We start from the raw sequence: 26,491 nt of genomic DNA on the forward strand, positions 1-26,491 counted from the left end.
AAGTCCAACCCCCTGCTCAGTGCAGGAAGCCTGATTCCCAGGTGGTCTCCCATCCAAGCACTAACCAGTGCTGACCCTGCTTAGCTTCCGAGATCAGACGAGGTTGGGTGCATCCAGCTGTCTGTGGCTCCCTCAACCTTCACTAGCACATGACAGCTGAGCATCCGGAGCTGCTGTCCAAGATCTGAGCACCATACTGCAGCAAGCACCGTGTTGGTTGTCCAATATTGCGAGGGCTCTCCTTCCTCTTTTACTGCATTGCTGTGCTTGGTTCTCTCCAAAGGCAGCTATTTCGGACGCACTCTTAGGTGGCAGACATAAATATTTAATAAGCAATATATCTGTATTTTATTGCTCATTACCAGCAAGATTATTTCAGTATATTACTCCTAGGTATGAATATTTATGGTGTATTACTCGGCTTGAAGTTAAATGGCTTATTGACACACCATTAATGCCTGGTAAGCACTAGCTTGAAAGCGCACACCCTCTTTTGCCAAAGTGCTGGTGGGCGGGGCAGGTTGAGAAAGCTGTCAACATCTTGGCACTTGTTTTTTCTTCTCTGGAGGGCAAAGCCAGGATGAAGCAAAAGTCACTCTGGGGGAAGCAGCCTGGCCCCAGACACTCATTTATGTCACATTGGGGATTAGCTGAAAAAACAAAATAGCTAGGGATGGCAGGATTGTACCAAAGGCAGTGTACAATCTGCATTTAAAACATTCTGGTTCTGCCAGACAAACAGTGTGACTAAGCATGCCTCTGCGTATCTCAGAAATGTTGAACCACTTTCAGCCTGAGGGATGAATTCAGTGTTGGACTAGCTCTTGAAGGCCACATTCCAGTGGTGGGTGGGGCTGAAGGCAAAAAGGGGCAGAGCAAAGGCAAAAGGGGTGGGGCCAAAGATACCAGCACATTTTTAGCTTAAAGCTCTTACCTCCAGTAAACTGCACTAAAGCCAGGCAACCACCAAATGATCAATGGTTGGGGGGAAAGGGGATTGGGATGCACACACCCCCAGGACTGGATTTGGCTCCTGGGCCTGAGGTTTTATACCCATGACATCGACCTTCTCTGTGTGAGGGGAGACCCTGGACCAAACAGAGTTCCCCTTGCATGGAGAAGCTCTACACAGGTACAGCAGTTAGAGCCCCTTTGCACAGCGGCCTGATGCACAGGTGGCAAGAGACAGTATTGGCAGCAGGGCAGGGACATCCTTGAGATGTTAGAGCATACAAAGCACCCCCTGGCTCCAAAGTAAACGCCATGATGAGGGTAAAAGTTAGGATGAAGAGTGAGAAATCAGAAAAGTTAGATTAAAAAAAAAAAACAGAACAGAACATGAAACTTTTGGAATACTTCATGCTTTGAAGTCTTTTAGAGAAGATGCAAAATTTGCAAATGCATTGTGTGGATCTGTAAGTTCTAAGATGGCAAAGCCATGTTCAATTCCATTGAGAGCTTGTGTGGTGTAGTGGTTTAAGGCTAGGACCAGAGAGTCCCAGCTTTGAATCCCTGCTTAATGGGTGAACTTGGGCCAGTCATTATCTTTCAGTCTAACATACCTCCCAAGACTGTTTTGAAGATATAGGGGGCACATATACAGAACCCTTCAGTTTCTTGGAAGAAGGGTAAGATCAAACTGTAATAAATAGATTCTCAAACTATTGTTAGAAAAGCAAATGGCAGTGAGAATAATATGCAATTAGGAAATACAAATACCTCCCAATACATGCAGCACATAGCTAGATCTATCAAGGTCTACAATCCATGTGGGTATAATAGGGATGTACGAAAATCACTTACCTTTCGCGGATTATGCTGATGGTGGTGTGGGGGAGGTGCTCCGTCCCTCCCCCTGGAATCCTGGACGGGGAGGGAGGTGCTCCGTCCCTCCCCCCAGAATCCTGGCCGGCCGGCTGTGCTCCGCAGGGTTTCTGCGGAGCCGCCGGCCGGCTCCGCCAGCAGCCGGACATCCGGCCGCTGGCTAGCAGGGAAGCAAGTGGCGGCAGCCGTAGCCGCCACCGTTTGCGTCCCTGTAGTCAGCCGTGGTAGGCTACATAAATCTTTATGTAACCTATCACGTCTGACTTTAAAAAACAAACATGTGCGTACGCAAATGGCGGCAGCTACGGCCGCCGCCATTTGTGTTCCTTATTTTGCCCCGTTTTAGTCTACGTAAATATTTACGTAGACTAAGGTGGGCCAAAATAAAGAATGCAAATGGCGGAGGCCGTAGCCACCGCCATTTGCATATGCACGTCTTTTTGTTGTTGTTTTTTTAAGTCAGACGTGATAGGCTACGTAAAGATTTACGTAGCATATCACGGCTGACTACAGGGACGCAAACGGCAGCGGCTACGGCTGCCGCCATTTGCATCCCTGCTAGCCAGTGGCCGGATGTCCGGCTGATGGTGGAGCCGGCCGGCGGCTCCGCAGAATCCCTGCGGAGCACAGCCGGCCGGCCAGGATTCCGGGGGGAGGGACGGCGTGCTTCCCCCCCACAGCAGAACCCAGCAGAGCCAGATAAGGCCAATTTCGTACATCCCTAAATCTTTACGTAGTCTATCACGTCTTTTTTTTTTTTTACATGGGAAATGGCGGTGGCGGCAGCCGGTTGGAAGACCGGCCGCTGCAGCCGCCGCCACCGAACTGCTGCCGGAGCCGCCGCCACCCGGAAGATCTGCCCCAGGTAAGTCTCGTCCCGGGGGGATCCGTGGGGCGGTGCGGGGGGTCAGGCCATTCCGCCACAGATTTTACGATCTGTGAAATTTTAGACAGATTTTACGATCCAGAGATCCATGGCGGAACGGCCTGCCCCCCCGCCTCCCCCGCACAGATCCCCCTGGGACGAGACTTACCTGGGGTGCATCTTCCGGGTAGTGGCGGCTCCGGTGGCGGTGAGGCGGCGGCGGCTGCAGCGGCCAGTCTTCCAACCGGCTGCCACCATCGCCATTTCCTGTGTAAAAAAAAAACAAAAAACGACGTGATAGGCTACGTAAAGATTTACATAGCCTATCATGGCTAAGTTAAATAAATAAATAAAAAGTGATAGGCTAGGTAAAAATTTACGTAGCCTATAGGGTTGGCGGAGAATTTCTCCACGAATCTTCGGGAGGCCGAGTGCCAACGAATTCGGCCCCCCAAAAGTTTTATGGAAATTCTCCACCGGCCCCCCCGCCCCCCCCCCGGGATGGGACTTACTTTCGGCGAATGTCCCTCTCGGTGGCGGGTCCCGGCGGCGTTTCGGCGGCGTTTTGTGGGGGGCAGTGGCGGCGGCCAGTCTCCCGACCAGCTGCTGCCGCCACCATTGCAAAAAAAAAAAGTAAAGTAAAAAAACAACAACACACACCCGTGATAGGCTACGTAACGATTTACGTAGCCTATCACGGCTAGATTTCCAAAGTCAGCCATGATAGGCTACGTAAATCGTCACGTAGCCTATCATGGGTGACTTTGAAAAAAAAAAAAGCACGTACGCAAATGGCGGCTCCCATGGGGACCGCCATTTGCGTTCCTTATTTTGGCACGTCTAGTCTACGTAAACATTTATGTAGACTACGGTGAAAATAAGGGAACGCTATTTGCATTGCCCTTATTTTCGCCGTAGTCTACGTAAATGTTTACGTAGACTAGACGTGCCAAAATAAGGAACGCAAATGGCGGTCCCCATGGGAGCCGCCATTTGCGTACGCGCTTTTTTTTTTTCCAAAGTCACCCGTGATAGGCTACGTGACGATTTACATAGCCTATCATGGCTGACTTTGGAAATCTATCCGTGATAGGCTACGTAAATCGTTACGTAGTCTATCACGGGTTTTTTGTTTGTTTGTTTTTTCACTTTTTCTTTCACGGCCGGGGAGATGGGGCGCTTCTCCCCGGCCTGAATTTCGGCCGGGCGAAGCGGGGCACCTCCCCCCCCTCGCCTGAACTTCAGGGGAATAAGCGAAGCGCCTCCCCCCCACCGCGAAGCAAGCTGCAGGACAAGTTAAGTCCCTGTCGTCCATCCCTAGTAGCCTATCGCGTCTGACTTTAAAAAAAAAACACAAATATTTACGTAGACTAAGACGGGCCAAAATAAGGAACGCAAATGGAGGTGGCCATAGCCGCCGCCATTTGCGTATGCGCGTGTTTGTTTGTTTTTTTAAGTCAGACGTGATAGGCTATGTAAAGATTTACGTAGCCTATCACGGCTGACTACAGGGATGCAAACGGCAGTGGCTGTGGCCGCCGCCATTTGCGTCCCTGCTAGCCAGCGGCCGGATGTCCGGCTGCTGGCGGAGCCGGCCGGCGGCTCCACAGAATCCCTGCGGAGCACAGCCAGCCAGCCAGCCAGCCAGGATTCCGGAGGGAGGGACGGAGCACCTCCCCCCCCCAGCGGAACCCGGCGGAACCAGGTAAGGCCAATTTCATACATCCCTACTGCACTCACACGTAATGCTAAACCATTGTTTGTGTAACTATGGTTTGTTGCTTTAGCCATGAATTGTCTTATAGATGAGCAAACAAACTGCAGCTTCTTTTCCCTCTTTCTGGTTTATTTCTCTACTGCCTATTTTCCCAGCCTACAGAGCAGCTCCATTTTCAGGCTGTTCTTGTTGGACACTTCTGGACAGCAGTGCAAATGAGCCAGGGATAAGCCACAATTCTGGGTTCAGACATCATAACAAGTCATGTTATAAACAAGCCAGACTTTGTAAGCCAACTACAAGTCATGGCTTCTGTTTGTGGTTTGCAGTTGGTTAATAAATCATGGTTGGTTTATGGGGAGGGGTTCAGACACAGCAACAAGCCAGATTTCAGCAAACCACACCATGGCATAGTGTTATGTGTGTCCTAGGGTACTGACTCCCTAGTACATTCGGGAGGAGGTTTCCTTGTGACTAGAGCCTCGTGTTGCGCAGAGTGGTAGGTGGCAGTATTGCAACTGAAACTCTCTTCCATCCTTCCGAGGTTGGTAAAATGAGTACCCAGTTTGCTGGGGGAGAGGTAGTCACGACTGGGGAAGGCAATGGCAAACCACCCCACTACAGTCTGCCATGAAAACACCAGTGAAAGCGGCGTCCCTCTAGGAGTCAGCAATTACTTGGTGCTTGCACAGGAGGAAACTTTCCTTTCCTTCCTTGTGACTCCAGCCATATATGGTGGCTCAAGGGTGACTTAATAAACCTTCTGTATTTTGCTCTTTTGCTTGGCTCCGTGTGTATGTTTTGGTACTTGAGGCTGCTATTCATGTCTGTGATGGTGGAGTCTGGCATGGTGGGTCACAATTTGTGCAGTTCTGCTCTAGCCAGTTGCTCTGCATGAGCTGAGAAGGTCACCCCAGGTTCTACTGTGACTTTGGCAGATGCTGCTTGGGTATGACTCTTGGACCACATGTTGATTCATTGCTTTCCCTAAGCCTCTCTCACATCCCCCAGTAGGGTTGCTTCTGCAGTAGGGTCACCCTTGCTTGAAATCTGCTGGTACAATGCCTTGCAAAATTCCAAAGTCCAAAGTGGGATTGAGCATGACTTCCCATGGTAACGTCCCTCTGCTGTAATCCTGTTTCCCAGAATAGCCACCCAGACTCTTCTATGAAGCCCAGCAACAAGATGTGAAGTCAATGGCACTTCCCCATTGCTTGCCTCACAGAAAACTGAGAAAAAATTTGTTGGCATCTCAGGGGCCACCAGAATGCAGCCCCCGAATGCTTCTCTGAAATTGAATTTGACCCTCACACTGAAAGAGATTCTGCACCCTTGCTCTGTGTTCAGTTCCCCAACCTGATACTTTCCAGATACGTTGTGCTGCTACACCCACTATCTCTATGCTCTTTGCATTTACATCAGTATGCTCATAGAGCACCTTGACACACTGACTGAATGAACAGATGGTGTGTTTGTCTCTGTGTGTGTGTGTCGGGGGGTGCTGTGCATTGGTGGCAGGGGGGTCAACAATCCCCCACATACACATTATTTCAATGCTGGGGGGGTCATCTGAACCCTCCTACTGTCAAGAACCACAGGGGTGAGCTTCTCCGTGGGTGTATAACTTCCACTCTTAAACAGTGTAAAAGCCAATCTTTAGGGGTGTATATTGCTGAAAATTAAATTTAGGGATGATGGTGCTGAGCAGAAAGTTCTTGAGTGAATTTGTTTGGCTCAAAATGATGCTTTGGAGGTGCATGAATGATTTCACTCAACTCTCCCCCACTCCCCTGTTTTTGCTTCCACCACCTGTTCCTATTCCTGGCAGCAATTGCACTCCCAGTGTGGTTGGATACAATTTTTTACTTTAGCTGTTCCCACGAGGGCTTTTTAATTTGTTCTATCCACAGGTCACCAAAGTGAGGGCAGAATACAATTCCCGACATCATAGTTTGGTGTCATGACCACACCACATAGCCAGTGAGATTAGGCTGTATTACACAATGGCGTCTGAAGCCAATGGAAAGCAAGGGCTTCCTTCCCTCAATCTGGGAAAAACATGTGGGTAAAACTAAAATGGCAGTAGGGATGGCAGAGAATTCCACCACAGAGTCCAATGAGGCCGGATTCTAAAGAATCCCCCCCCCCCCAGAGTCCGTGGTGGAACGGAGCACTCACCTCCGCCTCCCCCTGGAATCTACCTGGGTCAGATCCATGTCAGCATCTATCCTGCAGAGCAGGTGGCCAGCTCCACAGGATCGACACGGAGTGGAGCCAGCCTGGATGGATTCAGGGGGAGGGACAGATCGCCTCCCCCCACGGGCGGATTCCCCCGTGGAACGACAGGTGGGGAATCCACCCATCCCTAAATGGCAGCCAGCAGCACTGGAGAATAAGATAATCGCTGCCACCAATATGTGACACAAGCTTGGCAAGGCCCTTAAAAAAAACTAACTAAATCTCCCCCACACACACACCACTTTGCAGCCTGTAAACAAGGTGGCAAAGTCAGGGTGGCATTTAGACTCAGCCTTTCCCTCAGCTATCAGACATTTGGAAAATGCTACCCTGTGCAAACAGGTCCTTTGTGTCTCCAGTTTTCCAATCAATCATGGTTTTGTTGGACAGCGGCCTCTGACTAACTCAAGGTAGACTAGTATATAAGAAGCTGACCGAGGCATTTCCCATCCCTCCCTCTTTCCATGCTTTCGAAGGATCACTTCTTCAATTGCCTGAGGACCGCTGGGCTTGCCAGGTGTCCAGAGCACAAGAGGCGAAGTCTCTAGGATTGTAAAGCCTAGTTAAATGCATTGTTGTTCTTGCTGCTGCCTCTCTTTCCGTGGTGGTGGCTGCTAAGGTGCATTTTACAAGCCAGGGAAGTTCTCCCCTCATGCCATAAATAGCCTCCGACAGGCAGCTGTGCAATAAAGTCCTGACATTTCCCAGTAATGGTTATAAAATGCTGAATTATTTTGGCAAGCAGTGGCTGATCAGGGAGCCACTCAGAGGAGGGATAATTAGTTGTGCAGTGGTAAATACAGGAGGCAGCCTAAGAGTGAGTTAGGAGGGTGAGTTAGGGGGTCCTCAATAATTCAGAGGAGCTTTGGGTGGGGGGGGGACAGTGGAGGAGAGACTCAGCAGCAAGGCAGTGTGTGTTTTAAGGGCTCTGCCTGCAAGAAGGCACATCTTCTTCAGCCAGATTTGGTGGAGATTGTCATGAGCATCTGGTAACCCCAAGTCCTGATCTGATCACACTGATCTACATCCTTCACATCCTGTTGCAGCCTTCCCCAACTAGACACCCCCCAGATGAGTTGAAATGCAACTCCCGTAATTCTGACCTTTCACTTCCCATTACATCACCTCCAGTGGTAACCAATTTACAGTACTAGATTCTGGGATCACATCTTGAATACAGATTTTTGGTACAGATGCCAGCAATGTTCACCAGGTGTGAAAATGATCATCTCAAAGGAGGAGCGAGCCTTAGAAGTCCCCAAATCCTTCTCTGGCTTATCCCCCAGATTGAAGGGATGATCCTGTGGAAGCTGCTGCTGAGTAAACAAAAATCCATCCTGCATGGGGGACCCTCTTGCCCTAACGGTCTCCACCAGAGCCTTGTGTTTGCCCTCAACATGTCCCCCCCAGGGGGCCAGTGGTTCAAGGCAGCCCCTTCTGTTGGTTTGCATATGGGGCTGCTCTGAAGCGTTACCCCCAGGAAAGGTTAGTGAATTTGGATTGGTTTGGAAATTAACCAAGGTCTTTCTTAATTTGGTGGGGAATAAGTCATCTCCTTCCCAAGCTAAGCCAACATGGGTCTACGGGAGCACACCTATCTCTATTTTTTTTCTTCGCATCCAATAATCTGGTTCCCTGTGGCCAGCAAAAAGGGTGAACTCAGAGATGCAGACTGTAACTCTCTGTGTGTATCCAGAACATTCTTGGATTCACTCTTGCCACTGAATCACCTACACATTTCCAAGCCCAATTGAAGGTGCTGGGGTTAACCTATAAAGCTTTATATGGCTCGGGACCACAATACCTGATGGAGCACCTCACCTGGCATGAACCTAACCATACCCTACACTGATCGCCTGAGGCCCTCCTCCAGGTGCCTCCCCCAAAGGTGGTTTTCTCTTAAAAACTGTTGAAAGCTATTGCTTTATTTAAATTGGATGGGAGCACTAGCACACTTTTATTGTATGAGTGTTTAACGAAATGGACTTGGGGGGGGGGCTCTTAAATGATTCTTGTTATTATCACCCACACAGAAAACAAGGCTTAACTCTGGAAAGTGCACACAGATGGCATCATTAAAAATACACATTGCAGTATTTCGATATTATTATAAGTATCCAGCGGGAAAGAGTTGCTTAGAACAGGGAATCAGCCTCACCCTGGGGTCTTGCAAGAGAGCACCTGTCTTTTGCCTGATCCAGAAGCTTTGCAAAGAACCAGTCTGTGGCTGGTTCTGGACCTGTAGCAGAATGAGATGAGAATGAAATAGTAGAATATCGCTTCAGGTGGTAGGTGGGATGTGTGTGATTTTTTAATGCTCCCCCATTTAAACACACACACACACACACACACACACTTCCTTGCAAGTAGAAAAATGGTTGAACTTCACCCCGGCCTCCCAATTTATACCCTTCTCTCTTTCACATAGTCTTGAGAAATGACTTTCGGCAGGCTCCCAGTGACCAGGGTTCACAGGGTTGAAGCATCAGGACTTTTTGATTAGCAGGGACAACAACATCATCTGCCATCGACCCTCAGACTTCCCTATTCCCATCTGAGCTTAGCTGCAATCCTTACAGTACCTGAGGGGGGTGGGGTGGGGATTGATTTCCCCAGGAACAATGTGAGCTTTCACACGCAGACATGCACGCGCGCACACGCACGACAGCCAGTCTGGTGTAGTGGTTAGAGTGTTGGACTGGGACTCAGGAGACCTGGGTTCTAGTCCCCACTTGGTCATGAAGCTCACTGGGTGACTTTGTGCCAGTCAATGACTCTCATTCTGACCTACCTCACAGGGTTGCTGTGAGGATAAACTGTAGTGGAGGAAGACCAGGTAAGCCACCTTGGGTTCCTTGCAAGAAGAAAAATGGCAAGATATAAATGCAGTTGTGTGTGTGCCTGTGTGTGCCTGTGTGTGTGTGTGCGTGTGCAATGTATACTGAACAGAGACATGTATAGAGATATGGATCACCAGTTTTTGTGAACCACCCAGAGAGCTTTGGCTATTGGGCAGTGTAGAAATGAAATGAAATAAATGAATAGCTATCTGCATTTTTAAAAAATCTCTTTGGGGACATGGTTATGGGGCCTACCATGATGGGTGTCTGCACCAGAGTGATGTGGTGGTAGCAGCCAAAGATATGCCACACCCATGGTTTGCAGTGAGCACCCTCTCTGCTGTGTCTCTGTTATTCAAAGCCATGCCGATGTGAGGAGATGGTGGTGGATTCACGCACGGAACACTGCAAGCGACCTCATACTGACTAGGGATGGCGGAGAATTTCTCCCCGAAACTTCGGGGGGCCGAGCGCCAATGTGTTCGGCCCCCCGAACAAGTTTTGGGGAGAAATCCTCCGCCCCCCCCGCCCCCCGCACCACCCCCCCCGGGATGGGACTTACCTTCGCCGAATGTCCCTCCCGGCGGCGGGTCCGGCCGGCGGTTCGGCGGGTGTTCGAGCGGGGCGGGAGCGGCAGCCGGTCTTTCGACCGGCTGCCGCCGCCGCCATTCCAATAAAAGTAAAAAAAAAAAAAAGCGCCCCCATGATAGGCTACGTGACGATTAACGTAGCCTATCACGGGGTGTTTTTTTTAAAAAAAAACACCATGGAGTTCGCGGCCGGGCGAGGTGGGAAGCCTCCTCCCCGGCCTGAATTTTGGCCGGGCGAGGCAGGAAGCCTCCCCCCCGGCCTGAATTTCGGCCGGGGCAAGGCGGGAAGCCTCCCCCCCAGCCTGAACTTCGCGGGGGGAGCCGCGAAGCGCCTCCCCCCCACCGCGAACAAGCTTCGACGAAAGGTAAGTGCCTTTCGTCCACCCCTAACTGAGTCAGACCGTGGGTCCATCTAGCCCAGCATTATCTACATTCGCTTTCCCAAACCTGGTGCTCTCCAGATGTTTTGGACTACAACACTCAGTATTCCTGACCACTGGTCATGCTGGCTGGGGCTCATGGGAGTTGAAGTTCAAAACATCTGGAAGGCACCAGGGAAGAGGGAGGCTGGTTGCCACTGATTGGCGGTGGCTCTCCAGGGTTTTTGACAAGGATCTTTCGTAGCCCTACTTGGAGATGCCAGCACTTGGACTGGGACCTTCTGTGTTTGAGCCAATGCTCCACCGCTATGGCCGCTTGATCTAGAGCTCTCATCTATCATCCTAATGCCAACTGCTGCCTAGTTCATCTCTGCACTGGGAAGAAAGCTATTGGGCTTATACAGTTTGCTGCAGCCTGAGTGCATTTGGAACCAATGTCCAAGAGATGATGCTGGCATAGGAAATTGGCATGACTCTGGACTTGGCAAGGGTGAGGTGTATTGCTTAGGAATCGCAGTGCATCCTTCCAGACCGTATGGCAAGGCTGGCCTATTGGGGCATGTGCCGGATAGCAGAGGGAGCAGCTGTCAGGCTTGGTGTCGTTTCCTGCGTAGGAGTTGCTGTTTCCTGCTGCCCTTAAAGCTGGGGCCAGAGACAGGAGAGGAAATGAGCCGGAGGGAGGTGGTGAATATGACTGATGTGTCCTATGTGGGTCAGTTATCAGGAATAGAGCAGGAAGTCTTGCATTGGCAGAAAAGGTTTCATTGCAGGCATAGTTTTATATGGTCATGAAAAACTGGCAGCTCAAAGGGACCCAGATCTTGGTGTGAATTTTTCTAGACATAAAATTGTGCTGGTTTTGTTCTCTGGCTGAAATGCCAGTATCCTCCTTCATTGTTGTTTGTCAATACTGCAGTACTTTAAGGCTACTTCACACTGTCACTATTAGGATAGGAATACAGGAAGCTGCCTTATACTGAGTCAGACTGTTGGTATATCTAGCCCAGTACTGTTGACAGTGACTGATAGTGGCTCTCTGGGGTGGCAGGCAGGGATGTCAGAGAAATCTGCAATGGAACCAAATCCATTTGGATTTTCATGAATCCAACCTGCAGAGCTGCAACCGACTGGCTTTTCCCCTGTTGAGCAGACTCCATGGACTTGCAGACTGTTATTTAACCTTTCAGAATTCTGCACAAATTTCGTCATAGAAAAATACGCATATAAAAAAACACACACACACACACACAGCTAAAATATTTGCCCCGTAGGTTTAAGCTTGGAAATATGCATGGGGGATTTGCACATTTTGTTGGTATTTGTGCATTTTTGCATGTGCAAATTTGCATGGATTTGGATACTAAAACAAAATCCAATTCTGTCGATGGGCAGACAGTGGAATGAAAGGCGCCTGACAAGCCGCGAAACACAGACAGAACAGATTTTACACAATCGGTGCATCCCTACTTGCAGGCAGTTCTTCGAGCCCTACCTGGAACAGGTGCTCTACCACTGCTCATATAGAATCATCTTTTTTCAAGACAGCAAATGACTGCATTTTCAAAACAGCATTTAGTTTTACAGATTGCTCTTGATATTACATCAAGGGAAGTGGAAAGTCTTGGCTATGTGGCTTAGAATAGTAGAAAAATCACTGCCTCACACTGAGTCAGACCTGCTGATCCATCTGGCACAGTACGGTCTACGCTGACCAGCCGTGGCAGTCCAGGGTTTTCAGTAGGGGTCTTTCCCAGTCCTAACTGGAGATAATAGGGACTGAATGAACCTGAGGCCTTCTGCATGCAAAGCAGGTGCTCTAACACTGAGCTACAGCCCCATCCTTTACCCCAGGGTGGCCCTTTACACATCACCTCAGAAGAGGGCATACATTTGCAAAAAATGTACATATGCTGCTTTCTATGTATTGATGCAAATTTAGGAATAATTAATTTCAATAGAAATACAATCCATCTCAACATAGTGGGGAAGAATGTGACCAGGTGACCTGTGTGCTTTCTCAGTCTGCTGCCCAGGTGCTGACCATTGATGGTCAACTTCAGGGCCCCTGCTGTTTCCCCCTTCTTAGGGCTCTTAATCTTTCTACCAGACTTGGATTGGACAGCCCTTCAAGCAGAGGACACCTTCAAACACAGGACTGTCCTCTGACTGCAGAGGGCTGTCCTCTTTAAAGTAGGACACATGGCCACCTGAAGTTCCCCCACCCTTTCACACAAACCATCCCTTGGCACATAACACTAATTCATTTTTGTAAACTGCCCAGAGAGCTTCGGCTATTGGGTGGTATAGAGATGCAATTAATTAATAAATAAACACGTGATTCAGTAGTATATCAGTATAGTCTGCAGTAACTTAGACAATTGCAGTAGCACTTTTGGGAGGCCAGAATCACAAGCCCTAGATGGGTTGCCATACATGCTTGTAAGCTGTCTTTGATTTAGTTGGTGGGTCACAAGTCAGGCAGGCCTGATTCCACTGTTTTAAAGTATCAAGAGCAATCAATCCAGGGAGACAAAATGCTTGCAACATATAGAGGACTGCGTGGCTGATTTCCATTCATGAATATCAAGTTTTCATACACAGAGCTTCCCCTATTACAATGACCAGAAGGGTTCACAGTCGTCCTCTTATCATGGTCACAGGCACACATGTTTTCTCTCACCTGGCACCTCTTTGTACCACCTGAAAGGGGCCTCACCTCATGCTTTGAGAAAGCCTACCTTAGATCAGGGGCTTAGCAGCTGGCAGCCCCAAAGCCAAATCTGCCTGTTGTTATTTTTCTCTTTTGCCTGCTGTATTCTGCAGTGTTTTGTTAGGCTGTGTAATTTATTCTGGCTTTGCTCCCATTTCCAGAAAGCTTACTGAGACGCATCTCTGCCTTCTGAGTTCAGCAGCCATTGCCCACACAATTCCAATTATATCTTTGCAGATATAAGAACGACGAACGTGTTGTTGTTTTTAAATAAAAGCTTGAGATGGTCTAAAAGCTGAATTCTGCACCCAATAACATTTCCTTTGCTCTGACAGTATTGCATTATACCAGGGCTGGGGAACCTAAGGCCCAGGGGCCAAATCCAGCCCTCTGGATTTCCCCAAAAGGCCATGCCCCCTTCCCCTGGCCCCTCCTCCTTTCCCCAAACTACTGGTCATTTTGGTGGTTTTCCAGCTTTTGTGCAGGTTTTTTTTAGTGCTGTGCTGAAAATTTATCCCACATTTTTTTTGACCATTCTAATGCAATTTGACAGAAGAGAAATTGCTTTCAAAAAGAAATTCAACGGTGAAGAAATTTTGGAGAAATTCTCATGGGCTGGGTTTGGGTTTCTTGGGCTTAACTTATGCAGGAGGTGGCCGAGGAGTGAGCACCAGTGTCCTGTCTTTCATCGTACAATCATCTCTCTGGCCGCCTGTAGCCTCCTCAGCTTCCTACACTTCAGTTAAAGCCCTCTTTAAGGCATCATGAGATGATTCCTCCCATGGGGCTTTTTCAGATCAGGATGTGCAGGCAGCCTGGGGGGCTAGCTGTGGTTAGGTAAGCTCAAAAACACCACAAAAATAAATTATAGAACATCCTGACGGAGGCAGAAACATGGAGGCCTCTTTCATGGGGAGTGAAAACTTTCAAGAAATTGGGGAACAGGTTTTGTCAGGGCACTTACTCCTCCTCATCCCTGGGGCTAGACACAACATTGCCCCCACCTGCATTGTGGTGGATGGAAACTGGGGGCTGGCCTGCCAAGACAGTTGATGCTGTTGCAGCAGGAAGACCCCCCCCCCCAAACCCTTACCAAAAAAGAAAGAAGCTGTGCTACAAGCCCTGCCAATGGGGAGCCCTACCTGGGAGAACTGGTTGAGAATCCACCCCCCCCCCCGGGAAATTCAGTGAAATTGTCTCCCAGATTTCTCTGCCCACAGGTAAAGAGGATAACTTCAAGAGGCCTCTTGTGCACGGCTCTGTTTTTTTCTTTCCCCCCTGCATTCTGAAATGTTGAAATGCCTCTCCTAAAGCTTAGATACTGGCAGGAAGAGCTTGAAGCTACAATATGCAGGGAGGGGGTGCATTTTTGGTCCTACCCCTTCACCCTTTGCCTTCAGCCCCCTTTGCCTTCAGCCCCATGCACCACTGAAATGAAGCCCCCTAGAGCTTTTCCAAAATTGAATTTCGCCCTTGGGCTGAAAAAGGTTCCCCACCTGCAATTTCCCCACATAGAAATTGCAGATGGGTGCTGCCCTGGCATCAGACTGCTCCCTGGTGCTTCCCAACCAGTATTTTCTATTTAATTTGGGGCAACTTGCTCTTTCTCCCAATGCACTATGCACACAGTTGCGTGTACAGGCTTTTGCCCATCCCTCACAAGCATCTGGACTGACAGTCGAGCAAGGACTAGGCCCCAAGTGGCCCAGTCTTGGGGGCCCAGAGGAGAGCTGTCTTTCAGTCCAGTGGGGCCATGGGCCAGCGGCACTGTCTGCAACTACAGCTACTTGCCCTAAGCAGCAACCAAAGACCAAAAGGGACCAGGCAGGCAGAAGGCTGAGCTTGAAAGGAAGGGTGGGTGGGTGTTGGGGGCAGGGAGCAGACAGGGTCCTTCCTAGGATATCCTTCTGACATCCGGCCGCTGGGCTGCGCAGGGACGCAAATGGCGGCCACCGTAGCTACCGCCATTTGCGCCCCTGTCTTTTGCCATGATAGGCTACGTAAATATATACGTAGCCTATCATGGCAAAAGACAGGGATGCAAATGGCGGCAGCTACAGTGGCCGCCACTTGCGTTCCTGCCTATTGCCGTGATAGGCTACGTATATATTTACGTAGCCTATCACGGCTTCCACAGGGACGCAAATGATGTCCCTGTGTTAGCTGTGATAGGCTATGTAAATACTTACATAGCCTATCATGGCCATTCAAGAGGAGCCGAATGGCAGCCGCAGATGCAGCTGCCATTCGAGGAGCACCGGAACAGCCGACAAAGGTAGGCTCCATTCTGGGCCCATTTCGTGGGGTGGTGGGGCAGGTGGCTTCATTCCGCCATGGATTCTGGGAGCTGAATGCACTGGCATTCAGCCTCCCTGGAATCCGTGGCAAAATTCTCCAACATCCCTAGGCTGAATGCAGTCCCGATGGCACAGGAAGTAAGGTGCCAAAGCCTGGCTGCTGGGGACCGTGGCTCACAACCTCCCTGGTGGCTTACAGTTAAACAGAAGAACACAAGAAGAGCCATGCTGCATCCGAGCCTCAGGCCCTGGAAGTGCAAAGGGGTCCATGCTCCCTCTCCCTGGCCACAACCCCTTTCCCCTGACTGCTGACTGTTTGGTGGTTTTCTAGCTTGTCCAGTCCTCCTCCCGCCACCGAGACCATTTTAAAAAGGGTGCAATGCCTCTCCTATGGCTTAGTTACTGGCAGGGATAGTAAATGGCTGCAATTAGTCAAAGTCAGGGCTTTATGGCCGCAAGTGGTGTCCAATACACTATTTACATCTGTATTTTTCCCTGCGATAGGCTAATGGCAATTGCCATTAGCGTATTGCCTTGTATAGGGAGCCGGAGAGCCGCTCCACATGAAATCCTCTAGAGCTGGAGGTAAGTGATGCCATTCCGCCGCAGAATCTGGAGGTTGGATTCTCTGGAATCCAGCCTCATTTGAGTCCACAGCAGAATTCTCTGCCGTCCCTACTCATGACTACATTTCCCCACATCATTAGTACCAACATGGACCATGACTGCTGACTCCACCCCAGCACTATCTACTAGGCTATCTAGATGGCGTGTGATATCCGCAACCTTCACACCAGGCAGGCAATTCACCATGCGGTCTACACCCTCATCACAAACCCAGCTGCCTATGTGTCTAACGATCCAATCTCCCACTACCACAAGCCCCCCTCCCCCTGGAGGCACATCCTTGGTGTGAGAGGATATTTGTTCATCTTCCGAGGAATGGGTCCCTTCTAAGGGATCATTTCCCTCTTCCTCAGAATGATGCTCTCCTTCCCTGAGACCCATATTCTCCATGATAGCAGAGGAGCTGTCACCCTGGGAGTGGGACGCACCTAATAAGACCCTGAAGGTCTCATCCACCATCCTTTCTGCCTCTCTTAGCTTCTCCAGCTCAGCAACCTTGGCTTCAAGGGAACAAACTTGTTCCCTGAGAGCCAGGAGCTCATTACACCAAACACACACCCACGACTTCCATCCAGCAGGTAGATGGTCGTACATGTGGCATTCAGTGCAATACACTGGATAGCCCCCACCCCCCTGCTGGCTTTCTACTTTCATAATGTTTTTTTAAATTATTATGTGGGTATGTTTTCCCTGGAAAATGTAGTTGTTTACTATAAGAAGGTGGGGAAATTATTTTTAGTTATTTATTTACAGTGACTTACTGTGAGTACAGAATTGGAAGGAAAGACTCGACTGCCCTGGCTTCCTTGCCATATTGCAGAACTCACACAGTTGCTTAACTCGCTTGATTCCTGATGCTTTGTCACGGTGGCTGAGACACTTCATTACTGGGGCTCCTCATGCTCAGAGAGCTGGCTCCCTCGCAAGTGTGCCTCCTTATATAGTAGGCTGCTTTTGTTATCCCTGCAAGGGGATGCTCACACCCTTCTCTCTTCCTTGTAGTCTTGAGAGATGACTTCCGGCAGGCTCCCAGTGATGTGGTAGTGGCTGCCGGTGAGCCAGCTGTGATGGAGTGTGTCCCACCGAGAGGACACCCGGAGCCCACCATTTCCTGGAAGAAGAACAACATTCGCATCAGTGATAAGGATGAGCGCATTACGGTGAGACTGTGGGAGAGCCGCCAGTCTTTGGAACCAAAGGCAACATTGTGCTCCTTTTGAACTGAAAGAGGTCAATGTTTGTGGCTACATTATGAGTTTAGTTGTTCTCCTGTTCAAGGGGTCACTACCTAGTGGTGTGGGTAGGGATATGGAGTTACCTTAAAAGCTGGAAATAGATATGTTTTACATGCAGGTACCTGTAGTAAGTCACATCTCCATGGCAGCCATTTTGTGGGGTTGCCCAGTATAGTTTCTCAAATTGCCAAATGTGACCACAGGCCCAAAACAGTCCCCTACCCCTGGCCCAGAGAGTGTTGGTGTCCACTAAAAGATGGGCCTGGGCAGGTGTGTGTGTGTGTGTGTGGGGGGGGTATATATGCGTGTGTGTGTGTGTGTGTGTGTGTGTGTGTTGAAGCAAAATTTCTTGTTGGCCTTTCACTTTAGATCCGAGGTGGGAAACTGATGATGTCCAACACAAGGAAAAGCGACGCTGGCATGTACATCTGTGTGGCCACCAACATGGTGGGGGAGCGGGATAGTGAACCTGCGGAATTGGTAGTGTTTGGTAAGCAGGAGCTGAAGGGCTGGAATTGGGTGAGCTGGTTTTCTCAGTGTCGGATGGGACCATGGGAGATTTGTAAAAGGACTTGGAATAGAGAAGAATTTTTGTTTGCTTTATTCACACTTTCGACCCACTATGTGATCCAAAACTCAGTTATCCTTCAAAATTCTCACTTCCCCAATTTTGCAACAGAATTCCCGAATCAAAATATGTGTGCAAAAATGCACAAATTGGAGGGAAAAAGTTCAAAAATGCATTATATGAAGACAGTTGCTTGCAAAACTGTGTCTGCTATTAGGCAAAAATGCACACAAAATGCATTTGTATTTGTACATACAAATGCTCATAAATTTTCATCCAAACTTTTTTCTTTTTTTTATGACGTCTCAAACTTCAGGATGAGCCAAACTTAAGACTGGAGAAATTCTCAATGTTTGAGATAAACTGAGTTTAATATTGGAAATATGAGAAACTGAGAGAAATCAAAATTCACAGATTTGACCTTCCCTAAATAGGATTTCCTGTGGTTTTTCTAAAGCTTAGAATCAGCTGTGGGGTTGCAGGAACTGGAAGGGGGTTGACACTTTCCCTGTAATGTAGAAGTGGGAAAATAGTTTTTCTTTCAAGGACTGCATTCCCTCGGGGGTAATTTCTCGGCATTTGCATGCAAGTGGGTGGGCGGGGCCAAAGTCAATGGTGGGTGGAGCCAGAGCCCAAAGTTGGCAGATACTTTTTCTGTCTTTCTGCTTTTCTCTCTCTCTTTCTGCCACCCCCTTTTATCTGGCTCTCTCTCTTCCTTCCCGCCCAGTGGGCTGCTGGAAGAGGGACAGATCACTCTTGGATGACAGCTGCAGATGCCTGTGGTGGGCCTGCACTTAGTCCTCATCCTCTGACAGTATTTTTGTTCTCTACAGAGCGCCCCACTTTCATCAAGAGGCCCATAAACCAGGTGGTCCTTGCCGAGGACACTGTGAATTTCCACTGTGAAGTTCAGGGGGACCCTGTGCCAACATCCCGCTGGCGCAAGGAGGAAGGAGAGCTTCCTCAAGGGAGGTAAGTGGGGATTGGGGAAGCATTTCCCCTTCTTGGCTTGTATGCATATGTGTGTGGACAAGGGGAGTTAATTTGCAATCTAGGGCAGTGAAGGATGTTGGCTCAGATTTTTTTTGGGGGGGAGGTGTGTGATTCCATGTGGATTTCATTCAGAACCAGCCAGAACTCTAAATAAGCTATCAAAGGTGCTGAAATGTATCCCCGCAAATGGGTTCAGCACCTTGGATAGTTCCTTTAGAGTTCTGGGCAGTTCTGACTCAAATCCAGAATGGAGTGACAGCCCCACCAAAATCAGAGCCACCAGCCTCCACTGATTCAGTGGCAAATCTACACAGCAGGATCAGGACTGGCCCTTTCTTAGCCATGCATTTCCCATATGGCCTCGGACCAAGCACTATCCCTCCATGCCATTTCCCATCTGTAAAATAAGGGTTGTCAAGCACTTTGCACTTTGGAAGAGCTATGGAAATTACAAGCAAGAACAGCTGGAAAGAGATTCAGTTCTCAAGAGGAGGCTTGTTCTGCTCCACTGTGGAGCCTGCAGAGGCTGGCCAAACAGTTTCAACGCAGCAGCAGCAGCGGCCGTGAAAAGGAAACCTTCTTCAGATACCCTTGTCTTGATTTCAGGGTGACCAAGAGCAATTCTGCTTAATCCCCTTAATGAGGCATTAGACACAATGGGGCTGACAGTAGATATCATCACAGGCAATTGCTCAAGTCGCTATGCGATTAAAGAGAGCCATCTTTATTTCCCCCTCCCTCCCGTGAAAACTAAGCACTTCTTTTCTTTTGGAGACAGGAGCCTCTAACAGGAAAGATATTCTCAGGCTAGCAAGGAGAAAGATTTGGTTGCTCTCACCAGTGAACCTAAAATGCGCTTAAAATTGTTAATATGGTTAATGTGGCATGGAACTTTTTTCTTTTCTTTTTTCCCCCCAATTCTGCAGATAGTCACAGGGGATGTGGCTGTTTAGTAAGGATGATCTTGGGGATTTAGCTTTCCAGTTCCTGTGAGCATGTGCAGAAAATGAAGCACATTATAGAATCATAGAATCATAGAATAGTAGGGTTGGAAGGGGCCTACAAGGCCATCGAGTCCAACCCCCTGCTCAATGCAGGAATCCAAGTCAGAGCATCCCTGACAGATGGCTGTCCAGCCTCATCTTGAATGCCTCCAGTGTGAGAGAGCCCACCACCTCCCTAGGTCATTGGTTCCATTGTCGTATTGCTCTAAATGTCAGGAAGTTTTTCCTGATGTTCAGCTGGAATCTGGCTTCCTGTCACTTGAGCCCATTATTCCGTGTCCTGCACTCTGGGTCGATCAAGAAGAGATCCTGGCCTTCCTGTCTGTGACAACCTTTCAAGTACTTGAAGAGCGCTATCATATCTCCCCTCAGTCTTCTCTTCTCAAGGCTAAACAGGCCCAGTTCTTTCAGTCTGTCTTCATAGGGCTTTGTTTCCAGTCCCTTGATCATCTTTGTTGCCCTCCTCTGAACCCTCTCCAGTTTGTCTGCATCCTTCTTAAAGTGTGATGCCCAGAACTGGACACAGTAATCCAGATGAGGCCTAACCAGTGCTGAGCAGAGGGGAACTAGTACTTCCCGGGATTTGGAAGCTATGCTTCTATTAATGCAGCCCAAAAGAGCATTTGCCTTTTTTGCAGCCACATCACACTGTTGGCTCATATTCAGCTTGTGATCGACAACAATTCCAAGATCCTTCTCGCTTGTAGTGTTGTTGAGCCACGTATCCCCCATCTTGTAACTGTGCATTTGGTTTCTTTTTCCTAGGTGCAGAACTTGGCATTTATCCCTATTAAATGTCATTCTGTTGTTTTCTGCCCAGCACTCCAGTCTATCCAGATCACTTTGAATTTTGTTTCTGTCTTCCAAAGTATTAGCTATCCCGCCCAATTTTGTGTCATCTGCAAATTTGATCAGCATTCCCTGCACCTCTTCCTCCAAGTCATTAATACAAATGTGGAAGAGCACTGGGCCCAGGACTGAGCCCTGCGGGACCCCACTCGTTACCTCTCCCCAGTTTGAGAAGGTCCCATTGATAAGCACTCTTTGAGTCCGATTCTGTAGCCAACTGTGGATCCACCTGATCGTTGTTTCATCTAGCCCACTTTGAGCTAGTTTGCTCATCAGGATATCATGGGGCACTTTGTCGAAAGCTTTGCTGAAGTCGAGGTATATGATGTCTACAGCATTCCCACGGTCTACAAGGGAGGTGACTTGATCAAAAAATGAGATCAGATTTGTCTGGCAGGACTTGTTCTTGACAAATCCATGTTGGCTTCGAGTAATCAAAGCATTGTTTTCATGGTGCTTACAGATGGATTGCTTTATCATCTGCTCCAGAATTTTCCCAGGGATTGATGTCAGACTGACTGGTCTGTAGTCCCCAGGTTCCTCCTTTTTACCCTTTTTGAAGATAGGGACAACATTAGCCCTTCTCCAGTCATCTGGCACTTCCCCCGTCCTCCATGATTTCTCAAAGAGAATAGACAGCGGTTCTGAGAGTTCTTCTGCCAGTTCCTTTATTACTTGTTTATGTAGTTTATTATTTATTATTATATAGTGTATAGTTTATTATTTATTAGTTTATTACTAATTATTATTACTTGTTTCTGGTTGCCATTTTTGTCACTGAGATGCCCAGCATAGGAGAGACCATTGCTCAGCAGAAGAGCACAGGGTTCACATGCACAACACATATTATACAGGGTAGGGATGTCAGAGAAATCTGTAACAGAATGGAATGAGTTAGGATTTTGATGAATCCAACCAGTGGATTCTGCAGTGGACTGGCTTTTCCTGTCAGGCAGGTGCTGCCAACTCGCAGACCATTTTTCTACTTTTCCTGATTTTGCACAAATTTCGTCATAGAAAAATATGCACAAAAAGGCCAGAAATGCGCATTTCCCCATAGACCAAAGTGTGAAACTGCATATTTGGGGGATTTTGCATATTTGGGGAGAAGTTGTGCATTTTCACACATGCACCTTTGTGCAAATACACATTTGTACAAATTCAGAACCTTAAAAAAAAAAAACTGATTCTGGTGATGGGCAGAGTGGAGAACAAAAGATGCCTGACAATCCATGAAACACAGACAAAATGGATTTTATACCATCTGTACATCCCTAATACAGGTGATCCCTTGGGATGCACATTAGAGGATCTCATTTGGAGGAGGCCATTGCCCAGCAGCGGAGTACATGTTTCACATTCAGCACATAGGTGCTCTTCCCGAATGTGCATCACAGGCTATAGCACAGGAGAGGCCATTGCTCAGTGGTAGAGCACATGATTCACATGTACAACATCCTTTATATAGGTGCTCCTCTGGGATGTGCATGAGAGGCTGTCACTTGGAACAAACCAGTTGCTCAGTGGCAGAGTTCATGGCTTTCATGCACAAGACCGAGCAATACAGATGCTTGAAGAACCACTGTCCATCAAAGTAAGCAGTACTGGGCTAGGTGGAGCAATGTTCTTGACTCAATGGGCTGGTTCTGAGAAGTCTGCAGAGAGCCTCAGAAGCACATCCTCTCTGTACCCCCTCCTCATTTGCACACTGAAATTCCCCCCCATCTTAGTTTTGGAGCAAACCATAGTTTGTTGGTTCATCCATTCCAGCAAACCATGGTTTGAACTTGCCCTGCAAATGAGGACTGGAAACTAGGAACAACCCATTTTGTTCCCACCCTGATTTGCAAGGCAGGTGCAAACCATAGCTTGCTGGTGCAGACAAATCAGCAAACTCTGGTTTGCCCCAAAACAGGAAAGGAGGGTGGGATTTGCCATGTGCAAAGAAAAGTAGAGACACAGAAGGGAAAGGAGGGAGCATGAAAGTCTGAGATCCCTTAAAGTCTTTTGCTCAGAGCATTGAACTATGGTTGGTTGCTACATCTGAAGCAGTCCAATGTAAGGCTGGTTTACAGTTCAATCCTATACATGTCTATTTAGAGGTAAGACCCATGGAGTTCAATGGGGCTTATCCCCAGGTAAGCATGTACAGGATTGTAGCCCCAGTTGTCTTTTCTGAAAGCATGTTTCCCAGGCAGAGAGCAATTCAAGACTGCTTTGGCAAGAAAGGCCCATGCCACTGTTAAGAACATTATTTCTAAAAACAAGAGTCTGCTTAGAAAAACCAGGCTGTATGTTCTGGAATTCTGGAACCCAAATCAGAGATTGCCGCACTGATTCAGGGGCACTGGGAAAGGCATTGTCCATGTGCTCGGAAAGACGTTCTCTCGAGCGTGTTTTTAGTAACTGATGCTGCCTATTTTGTAAGGAATTTAAAATGTTATAAAGTTGGTAGAATTGAAATGAACTGTGGTTTGTTTGGATTGTTAGACGATGTTTTGAAATGAATTGGTACTAGGCTGTTTATTGTAATGATGTGTTCATATGCATTCCTGTTCTTGTATTAGTGTTCTTGCGTGATATGATAATCCACGTTGGGCACATGTGTGGAAAAGTGTCGATGTCATCACTGAAGCCTAACTTGCTGAAGCCTAACACCTAAACCCAGCGGAGGCCGGTGGCTCTGATGTCAGCGGGGTGGTGAATTCATCCTGGCTTTCAGTCAGAATTCTAAAGGAGCTATCCAAAGTGCTGAACCCTATCCCCAAAATGGGATCAGCACATTGGATAGTTCCTTTAGACTACTGGCTGGTTCTGATTGAAACCGGGAGCAGATTCACCACCTCACTGACATCAGAGCCACCAGCCTCTACTGTTTAAACCTGGTTCTGGAGCTGATATCTGATAAGCCTTGGCTCATATTAATCCCCTACCTTTTCTAGGTGGAAGTCAAGCTTAGTTCAGACTTCAGGTGGAGGCTCAGTTGATGGAATGCTCCCCGTTCCCATGAAAGGCGGTGTGGAATCACATTCCTACACATAGCAGATTAGCATGTCAAGGAGAAGGCTAGTCAAAAACCCTTCTCCTTGAAATGCCAGCTTTCCATCTGTGAAGCTAGGCTAAAACACTTCTACCAGATGCTCTAGCTTTCTATGTCTGAGGCTAGGCTAAAACCCTTTCTTCTGGCATTTGGCTTATCTCCTTAGTTCTCATTCCCAACTCTAACCAATGTTACATTTCACCCACATGCTTCCTGCCCTACCTAACCTTGTCCTGTGTTTAATCACTCTCTCTGCCCCACCATAGCAAGGGGTCTGCCAGGTTCTGGCAAGCAAAATGAGCTTTAGGCTTCCTCCCAACACTGGAGCACTGATGTAGAGGGTCCTGCTATTTTTGTATGGAGGGATGTTTAATGTGAGCCTCTTCCTGCAGGCTGCAGGACTGTGCATTGAGAAGGGGGTTGGATTAGATGACCTTCAAAGTCCCTTCCAAATCTAAAATTCTATGAAATGGTACAGCCCCAGCCCCAGCTCCAGGTTTTTGAGAGCCCTTGGGCGAAACACCCTCAGTAGTCTTTCCCCTCAGTATGAAAACCTTCTCATCACCATTATCACCAGCTCCTATTGCTCTCATCCTCTTCTTCATCATTGCTACCACTTGCTTGCTGGACAGGCTTAGAGAGCAAGTGAGCAGGGAGGTAGTGGCATCTACTGTTCCTCCTTCTCACCACCTCTGTTGTCTGGGCCAGAGTGAGGGCAGGTGAACAAGAAGGGTGCAATGATGAAGAGGAGGAGCAAGTCCAGGGGGCTTTTGTCAGAGGGCCCCTGCTGCAGTGTGGGCCCTGAGCAGGTGTCCAAGCATGTCCACCCTGGATGCCAGCCATGGTGTTTCTCCTGTGAGCCACAGATGATCCACTAGGTGGAAGGAGTTGTAGGTTAAGGCAGAACAAACACTTGTAGCAAAGTTCTGCTGCCTCACCCATGTGCACTGCTGGGCCCATGTTTCTGAAGGCCCTTGGCCAAGACACCCTCCATGGGTCCCTCCCTCAGTGAGCCCACCTTCTCACCATCAGTCTCACCAGCTGCTATTCCTCCTCCTCCCCTTTCCCATCATTGCCACCACTTGCTTGCTCAACATGCAGAGAGCCAGGGAGCCAGTAGGCAGTGGCATTTACCTCTCCTCCTCCTCCTCATCACCACCATTGTCTGGGCCAGAGCAAGAGGCAGGTTAAGAGAGTTGAAATGGTGAAGAGGAGGAGCAACTCCAAGGGGCTCTTGTCAGCGGGCCCTTGCTGGGCTGAGGGCCCTTGGCAGGTACCCAACCACACCTTCCCTTGACACTAGCCATGAGCCCAGTCACACATTTACCCTTTCAGTCAGAGTCAGGGCCAGCCCAAGGCATTTTGCTGCCTGAGGCAAAGAACAAGATAGTGCCACCTCCCATTCCATGTACAAAATTCAACTGGGCTGGCAGAGAAATCTGTCTTCAGCACTGATGATGAGACAGCACAGCTTCCTCCAATGCAGCTGAAGGCAGCAAGGTAACTTAGGGGGTGCAAAGTAGGCTGTATGACACATATCTCTCTCCTCCAACACCTTCCCTGCCACCTCTGAGCATCTGATGCCTGAGGTGATTGGTTCACTCTGCCCAATGGTAGGGACGGCCCTGGTCAGAGCTAGGCCTCAGTGACATGTTTCTTCCCTTCAATCCCAGATCGGAGGTTCAGAATGATAATACTCTGCGTATCAGCCGGGTGAGTGCAGAGGACGAGGGCACCTACACTTGCGTGGCAGAGAACAGTGTGGGCAAGTCAGAGGCTTCGGGCTGCCTTAGCGTCCATGGTAAGTATGGCTCGATTGGCTGCAAACTTCAGATGAGATGCATTGTGGTGTGACAAGAAGATAAATGCAGATGTGTGTGTGGGGGGGTCATATCCTCTGAGTGTCCATAGCTGGGGCAGCTGTGTCTAGCTTTGTTGTTCATAGTGCTGACAGATCAAATCAAGCCCCAACAGCTGATGGGAACAGAAGGGCTGTACAGAAATAGTACAGATTCAACCAAAAAGTCATGAAATTGACCCAGTGATTCCATCACCACCATTTTGTTTCACTGATTCATTCTGCTGATTCATCATTACATTTACTTGGGAGTAAATCCCATTGAACTCAATGGGGCTTACGACTGATCAGACATACCTAGGACTGCACTGTTAATCTGACTCCACCCCCACCCCGCCAAAATAGAGACACAGTGGGATACCTTTTAAACCTTTGTGTCTCCTTTCAAATAAAGCATCTCTCTCTCTTTCTTTTTCTCTCCCTGTCTCTCTCTTTTTTGCAAGGCACTGTCTTTTAAAGAAAGAAATCCAAACATAAAATAAGTACTCTGTATTTTTAACAAGGCTAATTTTATTTCTGCTCTTTCTTCGGAGCAGTATTTAACACTACACCTCTCAAATAAAATGAGCTGCTGGAGGAATAATCCACCCACTCTAAAAAAAAAAAAAAGTCTATGTTTTTCTGAAGATCTTAAACTCCTGACCATTATCATGGTGGCCCCTAGTGAGTGGCAAAGAAGGTACCCATTTTGATGGTGGCAGCCATTTTGAACTTCTCAGAACACAGCATTCTGGGAAATACCAAATGGCTGCCATGTCTCTGCTGGATGTCTGATTCCTTTCTTGTATCCCCACCCTCTGACAGTTTTCCTTTAAAAACTGCACATTTTGAGGTGGTGTACACCTATAAGGTACTG

General features: G+C 48.4%; 1 protein-coding gene across 3 annotated transcripts in view; it reads left to right on the forward strand.

Moving 5' to 3' along the window:
* ROBO3 (roundabout guidance receptor 3) overlaps positions 1 to 26,491 on the forward strand; it is a 378,913-nt gene that overhangs the window by 267,576 nt on the left and 84,846 nt on the right. For all 3 annotated transcript variants that reach the window (XM_084808149.1, XM_084808148.1, XM_084808146.1), the window contains exons 3-6: positions 17,091 to 17,248; positions 17,693 to 17,813; positions 18,725 to 18,863; positions 25,451 to 25,578. In XM_084808149.1, the coding sequence (XP_084664275.1) occupies positions 17,091 to 17,248; positions 17,693 to 17,813; positions 18,725 to 18,863; positions 25,451 to 25,578 (546 nt within the window). The remainder of the gene's footprint in view (positions 1 to 17,090; positions 17,249 to 17,692; positions 17,814 to 18,724; positions 18,864 to 25,450; positions 25,579 to 26,491) is intronic.

Source organism: Heloderma suspectum, chromosome 6 (genome assembly GCF_057233095.1).
Source record: "Heloderma suspectum isolate Gila_16-S chromosome 6, 16-S_ref, whole genome shotgun sequence".
Classification (NCBI taxonomy): domain Eukaryota; kingdom Metazoa; phylum Chordata; class Lepidosauria; order Squamata; family Helodermatidae; genus Heloderma; species Heloderma suspectum.